General features: G+C 41.1%; 1 protein-coding gene across 6 annotated transcripts in view; it reads left to right on the top strand.

Moving 5' to 3' along the window:
• The first annotated feature begins 2,552 nt into the window (after positions 1-2,552).
• Positions 2,553-11,776, top strand: part of FSHR (follicle stimulating hormone receptor) — a 193,068-nt gene continuing 183,844 nt past the window's right edge. For 3 of the 6 annotated variants that reach the window (XM_061432310.1, XM_061432314.1, XM_061432309.1), the window contains exon 1: positions 2,555-2,917. In XM_061432310.1, coding sequence (XP_061288294.1) covers positions 2,766-2,917 — 152 coding nt within the window. In that variant the 5' untranslated portion in view covers positions 2,555-2,765. Of the gene's footprint in view, positions 2,918-11,776 lie in introns of all 6 variants that reach the window. The other 3 variants (XM_061432311.1, XM_061432312.1, XM_061432313.1) reach the window with 2 other exon arrangements.

Below are 11,776 nucleotides of genomic sequence, written 5' to 3'. Positions count from 1 at the left end.
AAAATTAGAAAACAATTTCTTTAAAGTCAGGAACATGACAAAAATGCTCACCACTTTTGTGAGCATTGTCCTCAGTATCCAGACCAAAGAAGAAAAAGAAAGGAAGAGACAGACAGAGAAGAAGGAAGAGAGAATGGGGCAGAGGGATGGAGAGAGTGAGAAGAAAAGAGGAGGAAGGGATAAATTAGGAAAGAAGAAATTGTCTTACCACATGTCAAGACTATTTTAAAATTCTAATAATTAAGACAGTATAGTATTGGTACAGATAAAAAAGGACAATAGGCTATAAAAGAGCTTAAACACAAAACTAAGCAAAATAGTAGTTACTTGAGATGTGATAAAGATAATTTTACAAATCAGAGACAAAAGGAGAGTCTATTCAATAAATGGTTCTGGGACAAACGTTTATCCATGTGGATAAAAACCATAAGCCACTGAATAAAACTGAACTTGAGTTCCTGACACACACCACACATAAGTACTAATACCTAATAAAGATTTAAATGTGCAGAGCAAAATTATAAATTATAAAACTTGCAGAAGGAAACATAGAAGAATATTTTATGGCCTTAGAATAAAGAAAGATCATAGGAGAATAAAAAAAATGGCAATATATTTACACAATGGAATATTATATACCAGGGAACTGTAACAAACTATGGCTACACAGAGAAATATGGATGGTTCTCTAAAATGTTGTTAGTGCAAAATATAATAGAAAGTAATAAAAAAGGCTAGTTAGGGCAATACAATTTGTATAAAACCCCAAATCAAACAGTATACTGTTTGAAGATATATACTTAGATGATACAATTTGAAAAAAAAAACCAAAGGAATAACAAAATCAAAATTCAGATCACTTCTAGGAGTAGGAACAGAGAAAGGGGGGATGACAAACAGATGCCAATGGCATTGGCATCTCTTTCTTTAGTCTATAACTGTTTTGTGATTTTGCTTAATAATTTGCATGTAGGTTAGCCATGTTATCTATCAGTTGTAAATAAGGAATAGTTTTAAAGTCAAAATCTCAGTTAAAAAATTTCTTATTATACGAGGACTGATTTAGTCATAACTGAAACTTTCCAAAATCTCAGTGGGGATTTGTGGGGTGAGGGTATATGTGAGAGGTTCAACTGGTAATGAGTTTTTGGTCACTTGGAGTTATTCAAGAAGAGGTTAAGTCGACCCCTTTAAATTAATGTGGACATTTTAAAGCAAACTTACGCATGAGCTGAATGATTGAATTAAATCCCTTCTCCATCTAAATGATTATGATCCCACAGGTCAACTGCTGAATGAAATACTTTACTGTTCATGTTGCTGCTACTGCTGCTAAGTCACTTCAGTCGTGTCCGACTCTGTGCGACCCCATAGATGGCAGTCCACCAGGCTCTCCCATCCCTGGGATTCTCCAGGCAAGAACACTGGAGTGGGTTGTTAGCCAAAACTGTAACAACGTAGAGTCCATATAGATACTGCCCTGATCTTCTAGTCCTGGAGTTAGAATGAAGCAGTTACTCCCAGAAGCATCCAGGGAACAATTTTATTCTAAGATTCACTTGCTTCTGTTATTCCCTTAATGATTATTTAATCCATTTCTTCTATGTCATTATTTCTTGGCTAGGTACAGGAGAGGAAGAAAGGAGGGGAGATCGATATATACTTGTTTAGCAGTTCCACATAACTCAATTTTGTGCGACTAATTACCCAAAGATAGTGTTAAAACTAATTTGAGCAAGTAGTAAGTTATAGGCAGAATCTTAGAGAATATTCTGCCTTTTAAACTTCATAGGTTCTGAAGTTGAAAGTAGATGGCCCCTTGACCGAAAGTATGGCCAAACGTTCCTCAGATCCCTCACCATCAAGAAGATGGGAGTACCCACAAAAGTGCCAGGGTCGTCACCTACAGAGAACATTCAAAACTAAACTAAAAGCATAGGTTAAGTAAATTCATTTGTGCCAGCTTCCAAAAGGCAAGGGCAATCTTCAGAGACTGGAAATGAGAGGAGCCAGAAAGGACATGCGACAGACGGTGGGAAAGTTGGTGTCCACTAAACCCAGTGAAAACCCAGCCCAACCTGTTGGTCACTCAGCTGAGTCAGTTATCTCTGCAGACTACTCTCCTAAAAGTGCCTCCTACCTACCAGCATCTGTCCAGGGGCTCACTAACCCACTGCCTGTCCTCTGAGCTACACCATGTTTGGTTGTTAATTCCAGCAAGAAAGAGAATCAGTGACTTCGACCCAGAAGTTCTGGTTTTGTATCAAGTAGCCTGGAGGAAGACATTGACACCAAGATTGGAAACAGGTCCCTGCCCTTCAGTGACGAACTCTCTTAATGATGTTTCACACTGTAGATTGCATCTGTTTTGGAGAAAGTCGAGTGTGTCACTCTGTTTTGAGAAAAAAATAGTGACCCACAGGGACAGTCTTACAGCGAATTTAATATAAGCTATTCTAGACATGCATCAAGTTTCAATTTGCAAACCCAACCAAAAAAGGTAAAGGGACGGCGTATCTTGCCACGCCCTCTACCTCTCCCACCCCACCCCCACCAAAGTCACTGCTGTCACTCAGAAATTCTGCTATTTGTCTGGAAGTGACCGATAAAAAAGAAAAAAAGGAAAGCAGCCCTGGGTGGGTCACGTGACCCTACCAGCTCCCAATGCAGACCTCTTCTCATAAGGGCTCAGTGTGGAGCCTCTGAAATCTGTGCAGGATTTTCTCTGCAGAGGCAGAAGAAAGCAGGTGGATGGATAAGTAAACATGGCCTTGCTCCTGGTGGCCTTGCTCGCATTCCTGAGCCTGGGCTCAGGATGCCATCATCGACTCTGTCACTGCTCTAACGGAGTTTTCCTCTGCCAGGAGAGCAAGGTGACAGAGATTCCCTCCGACCTCCCCAGGGATGCGGTCGAACTGTAAGTATCTGAGTCAGTGGGAACAACAGCGTGGCTGGTATTTGATTGCGTGCTATTATTATTTTCACACTAGGCTGATAACTGCTGGACTGAAATATTCTGCCCTGACTGAAGGCTTAAGTAAAACAAACTCCCCCAGCCCAACACTCCTGCCCTGTGGTTCTCTAAGGATCTTAGTGAGAGTTTGTCTCGGAATGCCGGGGAAGGGCAGCATGGAGAGCTTCATCTAAAGGTGAAAGGAGGACTTTTTAGTGTTTTTGACACATTCGTTCTTGGGTGCTGTACTCTCTTTGGTGGAACTAAGAGAAGGCTAAGGAAAATGTGGAAACTTAGAAGAGCTCAGATTGAAGCCAGAAAGATGGCTTTGATTGACATGGAAGGCATGATGTGTGCTTTTGAGGATACTGAATTCAAGAAGGCAAGAGTCATTGCTGCTCTGGAGGCACCAGCAAGGAATTGTCAAACTGAGAATCTGCTTCCTGGGGGAAAAGGAGTCACAAGAGAGGGAAGGGGTGTGAAGAAAGGGAGGAAGAAAAAAAGGAGCTATAGAAGGAAGGAGATCATCTTTCATACTACTGGGAAAAGGTGATTCCCAACTTTAGATTTTTACTGAACTACTTTAAAAGGAAATAGACAGACTTTTAGAACTTGACAAGATCTTAAGACATCATTCCACTTCCATCTGTTTATTTTGCAGTTGAGAAATCTGGGGTCTGGAGAGTAGAAAATTTCCTAACCTCTCACGATGAGTAGAGGCGGAGCCAAACTAGAAATCAGGCCTTTTGACTCACAGATCATCGCTGTCTTTCCCTTAAAGTCCCACGTCTATTGCATTAAAGTAAGAGGAAGGCAGGACTGTTTCATAGTCCAATGACCATCCCTCCCCACCTCCCCACCCCTCCCTACCATCCGAGAGCTGGCTCAGAGATCATAGATATCCTCAGTCGTTTTATCCCAAGGATTTTAAACAGAAGCTGCTATTCTGGAAGTGTTCTTTAATCTTGGTTCCCCAAAGCTATGCATGATCTTATTTAATGGCAGAAGGTGGTCATCTTTTCATTTACCAGTTACCATTATCTATGCTCAAAAACGATGAGGCTGCATTTCAGATTTTCACTCAGGGACAAACAGCTACAAGGCTGAGTTGGTTCTGCCTGCTCCTTTTCCCCCTGATATCACAAGTTCTCCATTCCTTCCCAGAGGTAGTGACAAGGAAGATAGGTGGCCAACACTGTGTTTTAGCGACACTGCCTTAATGAGACAGTTACTCCTGATTGCAGGGAAGAATGCGCCTATGCAGTCTGCTTTGTTAGATGATTATAAACACAAGAGAAGACTGATGTACCTGAGCTCCTCTAAGAAGTCAGTCGCTCCTAAGCTACTTTGAACAATTACTTAACTTTTTTGGGGCCTCAAGTTCCTAACTTCTAGAAGTTTAATACAATCTGCTTAGTGGGATGGCTGTGAACACCAAAAGATACAGCCCCTCAATGCACACACTCAACACACACACACATTTCTACCTCTCCCAGTCCTTCTCTTTTTCCAGTGTTTCCCCAGGGACCAAGCAGTGTCAACCAGTTATTAAAAGAGACAGCCTCTTACAAGGCTTAATTTTAGAGTGATACCCTCTTTTCAAAACTCCCTGCTAAATTAGGCTGTCTGCTTTCTGGTATTTCTTCACCAGAAGGGAGATTTTTTTCACTCTGTATAGAAAAACAGGGAGCAACCAGATGTGGGCCATAGTCTGTGGAATGCCCACTTCTGATTTAGACCATAGCCGAAAGTAGTTAAATATTTCTGGCTTCAGGCAAACTCCAGGAGATAGTGAAGGACAGGGATGCTTGGAGTGCTGTAGTCCATGGGGTTGCAAACAGCTGGACACTACTGAACGACCGAACACAACAACAAAGGGTTTAGATGGCCTGAGACAACGCAGCATCATGGAGAAAGTACTCAACTTGCTGAGCAGGGTCAGGAATAGAGGGAATTCTAAAGTAATATTCACAGGTGGGCCTTTAACTCTTTATCACAGTCAGGGATGGAAGAGTATGGACTCTAGAATCTAAGAGACCTGTGTTCTAACCCAGACTATGACTGTTTCTTGCTTCAGCATGTGGGCTTTGGGTGTATCATGGAAATTGTAATGTGTACCTTTTTCAGAGTTACCATGGGCATTAAATGTAGGATTAAAACATTCAGCACAATGCCTCTCAAGTGTGGGGGGTGGGGATTGTTATTCATCTGTAAAGTACTAGAGAAAAACCACCACAGAGGGCATTCAGGATGATCAAATGAATCAATGGAAATGAAAAGGCTTTGAAAAACTGATGTAAAGATTTTTGTAGTTCTGAGATAGTTTACAGTATCTCACTGATTTAAGAATAATCTCCTTCTCTTCCCAGTGGCTGGAGCACTTCCTCTCTGAATAAGAAATGGTGTTCCTTTGGGCTTTCAATATTTGCCAAGAACTCAGGGAACACGTTTCATTCTGATGATAGGCAAAGGATTTTTTTGATTTCAGACTTACTCTAGAAACTCAGCTTCACATAGAGGCAATCAATGGATCTAGAAAGGACCCTTTGATCTTGCGTTATTCTTCCTGGAGTTAGAATTTTTAAGAATGTGGACACCCATTCAAAACCTGAGATTTTAAGTCTCAGTGATGTATGGATACAGGTTGTTTTCTTTAGCAGGGTCAGATGACCACAATACTAGAAGAAAAGAGTCCATTGATGGGCACTCTTGGCACAGGGAGAACTGTATTGACATCATGCTATAGGCTGCCTGTGTTGACCCCTCTCTTCACAGCAAGCTCCTGTATCTCATTGCCATCTCAAGTATCTTTCTGAGATGTAGAAAGGAATGGATTACAAAACTACTAAAGCCACTGTTGATTTCTTCATGTGTCGAATGCTGATAGTTTAATTCACCTCATCATGTAGGTTTCGTGTTCCCAAAAGCCCACATCTAACTACTTACATAAACTCCCTTCATACTGCTACAAGCGATAATTCTCTTTTTTTATTGCCATTATCTTTGCTGGGAATCTGAACATCTACACACTGGATTAAATAATTGTCTTAATTTATCTCCTTGCTATCAATCTCTGTCTTCTCCAAACCAGCCTGAACACCGTTATTCCATTTTTCTCCATAAAACACCACTGCCACCATGATTTTCCAGTTCAAAATCATCTGGTGGCTCGTCTTTCTGACTTTACCTCTCACCTAGCTCCAACAGAAGCCATCTGCTCCTCAAGCCTGAAAAAGACTTGCTCTCGAGCTCAGTCTGTGTCCCAGGGTGTTACTGCTGTTACACATCTTGCTTCTATAATCTTCAAGTTCTTCTTTGTCTCTTGAAATCCAAACTACTTACTATAAGCTGGCTCAAAGTTTTCCTCTTTGATAAAGACTCTCCTGACCATTCCATCTTCATGTAATCTGAACCCTGGTGCAGTTCATTTTACAATCTTGCTTTGCCCTTAATTTTTCATGTGTGCCTTATTTCCTCAACTGCAGTGAACATGTTCTTGGTAGTCATTGTGCCCGACTCAATGCAATGTAGGTTCTGGGCCCTCATTTACATATAGAATAAATGACACAATAAATAAGGGGGAATTACAGCTGTTTATTTGCTCTGCTCCTCAGTATCAAAGAAAAGATTCTTATAAAAGATACTTATTGCTCCCCCTGTGGTGAACTGCTACAGGATTTGATAGTTCCCTTGCTTTCTTTGCTTTTTTATGTGTTTGTTTTAAAGAAAATGCCTGTATATCATTCTGGAATCCATTAATTTATTCAGAAAGAGAGACACATAGACTTGAAACAAAGTCTACTAAGTTACAAGTTGAATATTCTTTTAGGCATGCCACTCAGTTCTCTTGATTTAAGTAATAATACCTGATTCTCTATTGTTAACAAGAATATTGAAAGGATGAGTGAAATTGCCTTAAACAAAATCAGTTTAAACCAGGCAAAACTGTTCAAATACAATTTTTGCCAACTGAGGTCAGATTCCAAACCCTGAATGTTAGGTTTCCTGTTTCCCAGATGTGCTTTGATGACTGTAGTCTGTCCAGATGTCAGAACCAAATACCCCACTGTGCAGACTGCTCTGGGCTCATCTATCTGGAGACTCCTACTGCCTTGTTTAGATATTTCTTTGAAAGAAACAAACAGCACAGATTTCACGCCAATGCATACATAATCTTTCCTCTCAAAACCAAATCCTACACCTTCTTTAGTGAGAAATGATATGTCTATGTCCAACATTTAGAATTTAATCAGGCTGGGGCAAGGAAGGTTTATATTTCCTGCATAAGAATCAGAAAAAGGAATAGCTATAGAATGCAGTATCTTCAAAGGGAAAAAGTAAAAATTATATTGCAGAGGAAAAAAATTCTTTAAAGTTAACTGATGAACTCTACTCTGAGAATTGGCTAAGAGCTGTAATTTGCAGAGTCATTACCAGCTGTTGAAGAGTAAGGGTTTGATAGCATAGAGCTGCACTTCTTGACGATGATAACATCTCCTTGTTTACCTAAAGGTCAGTGCTGTCCTTCCTCACCCAAGTCCTCTACCAAACAAGCCTAAGGTTCAGAAGCAGAAAATCTTGGCAGCAAGTGGGAAATTCATTTAATGTTTGATTATCCTTCTCCAAAACCACTAATTGGGTTATCCAGTCACTGTGGTTTATTGGACTATCTTTTTTTTTTTTTTTTTTTGAGCTGTTAGATTTAAGATCTCCAATTTAGTTTTATTTAGACTAGATGCTAACTTTTATATCCCATAAGGTCACCTAGCAAAGAGAGTAATTATTTTTAATTGCTTAAGATCTGATTATAATGAGATATGGATATTTCTTCTTAATCTGACCTCTTCCTGAAGTATCTTGAGCATCTTTTATGTCTCTGACATGAACACACCATAACCTTTTTCTTTCATATGGAATATGCCAACTGATCTGAAAGTCTTCAAGGGATGTGCAAAAAAAAAACTTTTTTTGAGTAAAGCAACCAAACCTGTGCCATAGACCTGAACTCAATTATATTTTTAGTCTCAGAAGTAGCTAATGTCCACTCTCTTTCATACCCGCTCCCAGAGCTTTTTCAGCAAGAGCCAACACAGTCATCATGGAATCCTGTATCACAAATACTAGAACATGTACAGCATAAGCCAATTTTTGGATCTCAGTAATGCTAAGATTGATGAAAATCTTTAAGAAATAGGGACCCTAAGAGTTCAGCTATTTCAGTGAAATAGATGGTTGAGGATATGGGAGAGAAAATTCATCAGTAAATTGGTGAAAGGCAGAAGTAAAATAGTGCTGAGATTTCTTTCAATTCTAAAATGCTTTGATTTTTACAAATATCTTCAGGTACCAAACTTCCCCAAACCAACAGGTTTCTTCTAGGCCTCCAGAGTCCAACACATATAATTGTAATTCCTAAATTTCTGTTATTTCAGTTGTGGGATTTTAAAGAGTGTGATTCTTAGGCTTAATAGACAGTTCTGTGAACTTCTGTTACTTACGAATGCAACGTGGAAAATCTCCCCATAGATATCTGTCTCTGACTGCTTTCAGTTTGGTGAGGGGTTTTAAACAAAGAATGTTTGAGGGATCCCAGCTCCAGCAATGACTTTGTAACTAGATAAACAAAGGCTGGCTGGAAATCATCCTAGAATAGAAGGGCATGGAAGAGAAAGGGCCAGAGCCTTGAGCACTAGAATTCAGGACTGGGTCCAATTTAAAATAGCTTGTCCCTTCTAGGAAAGTCTAGCAAATTTGGTTCAGGAGATAGGATCACATCCCTGGAAGACAGAGATGCCTTCCCTTGTGCTTTACTCATCATCTCAGGGTAATAGCTTGTGAATCCGCCCCTTGCGCCTTCGGCTTTCTCCCCTCCCAACCCTCTGCTCTGAGTCCTGGCTCTGGTTTAATTCCCCTATAGGAACGAACAGCCAGATTCAGGACAAAAGTCCAAAGTCTTCAGTGTGACATTAAGCTCCTCCATATTTTATCCTCAAATTAACTCTTCTGTCTTCCCCTCATATCTTTCATCCTCTACACATTTTTTCTGTGGACTATTTCCTAATTCCCAGCTCCCAAACATACCTTATATTCCCCTACCTAAATAATATTATTTTCTCCAACCTGAAATGAATTCTTCTACTTTAATATATTCAGCTTTGGAGACCAAGCAAAAAGGCTCATTTTTCATGAAGGTTTCTTTCAACATCAAATATTTATTGATTATATTTGTGCAGGGCACTACGCTGGGCACTTGAGAGAGGAGGATCAAAAGGGGAGGCACAGGGCTGCTCTCATGGAGTTTCTAAACGGGAAGAGCATCCAACAGTAACAACAATCATGCTTTTCCTCACTTTTACCCACAACAACAAAAATCCCCCTTGGAACCTAGAACGGTCATTATCTAAACTACCCATTTGACAATTAATTGCAAGTTGCCTTATGCAATCTGAAATCACAGACTGTGAGAGCTGGAAGAAACAGATGCTGAGTGAAAGTCAATGAGGAGATGCCTGCCTTTTGACATTTGACAAGCACCTGGCTGTCCTGTCTAACTTTGATCTTTTGACCAGCTAGGGTGGATTTAAGGAGCTGTGCAGGGCCACTTCCAGAACACCCTTTTATGTAAAAGGTCAGAAGACCCTTGCTTTATTTTACAAGGAAAACACAGATCTCAAGTAAAATAGAATGATAAATGAACACCAGCAAATTTATAATAAGGCTTAACCAGCAGATGTTTAAATATTTAAGTTTGACTAGGATTCCCTGGTAGCTCAGCTGGTAAAGAATCTGACTGCAATGCAGGAGACCACGGTTCGATTCCTGGGTCAGGAAAATTCCCTTGGAGAAGCAATAGGCTACTCCCTCCAATATTCTTGGGCTTCCCTGGTGGCTTAGATGGTAAAGAGTCTTCCTGCAGTGCAGGAGACCTAGGTTCGATCCCTGGCTTGGGACGATCCCCTAGAGAAGGAAATCGCAACCCACTCCAGTATTCTTGCCTGGAAAATCCCATGGGTGGAGGAGCCTGGCAGGCTATAGTGCATGGGGTAGCAAAGAGTCAGAGATGACTGAGCAACTTTCACTTTCAGTAATTTTCAAGTTGGGCAAATACAAGGGTCTGGATGCTTTGAGCTGGGCTGGAGGAGAATGGTACAGAAGATGGAAAACAACATCAAAAGTGGAAGCTTAGGCTGCACTGTTTTCTTTCCTAAACTCATAGTTTTTTTTTCCAAAACTGCTTGTGTTCCTGAATATTACTAAGTAGACACTGGGAGAGAATAGGTAAAAGGAGTTTACATGTCAAAAGACTGTGTATGACAGCTTCCCTTCAAAGCAGCTGAATGTCATCTATGAAATCTGGTAACCACCCGAGCTCACAAAGACCAGATGTCTCTTCTGAAAGTGACACACCTTAAAATGTCTACTTTGGCATAAGTGGGACACAAACAAGGAATTCTTGAATGTTCTTAAATTTCTGAGCAATTTCTCTTCCTTCTAAGTTCCAAACTACTTTGTATGGCTGTGTTTAGAATAGGAAAATGAATTGAAAACAAAAGAATGATCACTAGCCATCATCAGATCACAGCAAGTATAGAGAGTCAGACTTAAACCCTTGCCATTGCCATATGCCCACCAAGGCTAATTCTGCTCAGTGCAGGAAGGGATGAATCCTTTATCCAATTGGTGTTTGTTTTATGGGTAAGGAGTGTAGACATTCTGTAAGTAAATATACTGGGTTGGGAGGGGAAGCAGAAAATACTAGAAACACTCTTTTAATTTAGAAAACAAACTGGAAAGGCAATGAAAAGCAAACATGAGATTTATGGTGACCAGCAAGGAGGTCATCTGGAAGCCTGCACACAGTAGCAAAATTGCTTATCGGGTCCCTGGCTGCGAAAATCTGCTGAGTTCCTTCAATAAGAACATGGAGTCTTAGAATGGCATCTGACTCCCCCAAACAAATACTAGAGATGAGAGGAAAGAGAACAAAGAGTTATGATAACCAGATAGGAAAATTACAAAGTAGCTCTGAAAGCAGAGCTATAGGGTAAGAAGAAGCAAAACAACAACCACAGCAGTATAAATAAAGGAAAAGGCTGGGCCACTGAACTGGGGGATCACTGCACCAATATCTCGATCTTGCCTCTTGGACTGGGCAAAACCCCTCGAGAAGATTCTTCCAAGCCCCTACCTGGAGGGTGAAGCCCTAACTGCCAGCACTCTGGTGGCTAGGAAAGAGGACTGGAGGTCTCAGCACCCAGCATCCATAAGTGGTCCCTGGTGTCTCCAGTTCAGACATTCTCTGCTCCCTTTAAAGAATAAACCTTGGGATTCCCCTGGTGGGCCAGTCGTTAAGAATCTGCCTGCCAGTGCAGGGGACACAGGTTCAATCCCTAGTGGGAAGATCCCACATGCTGCTAAGTAACTAAGGCCCCGTACCCCAACTACCAGATCCACACTCTAGAGCCCACGAGCCATAACTACTGAAACCCACGCACCTAGAGCCGGTGTTCCGCAACAAGAGAAGACGCTTGGACGAGAAGCCTGTGCGCCGCAACTAGAGAAAGCCCGTGTGCAGCACAAAGGCCTGGCACAGCCAAACAAATAAATAAACCTAGTGTTTTTGCTCAGCTCTGAGGGAACACTGGCCTGGCTGCTCCAGGTGGGTAGTATGGCTGCTTTTTAAACAACTTTCCTACCAGCCCTCTTTATTTTGGCCACCTCAAGCCTCTTCGCCCTCCAGTCCTGCTTCTGGGGACACCAGTGCTTCCAGTTCCTGAGTGTTTTCAGGGATCATGTGGCATAAATCTCACTGGCTTGGGATTT

This window comes from Bos javanicus, chromosome 11, assembly GCF_032452875.1.
Source record: "Bos javanicus breed banteng chromosome 11, ARS-OSU_banteng_1.0, whole genome shotgun sequence".
Taxonomy (NCBI): domain Eukaryota; kingdom Metazoa; phylum Chordata; class Mammalia; order Artiodactyla; family Bovidae; genus Bos; species Bos javanicus.
This window is presented reverse-complemented; position numbering and strand designations above follow the sequence as displayed.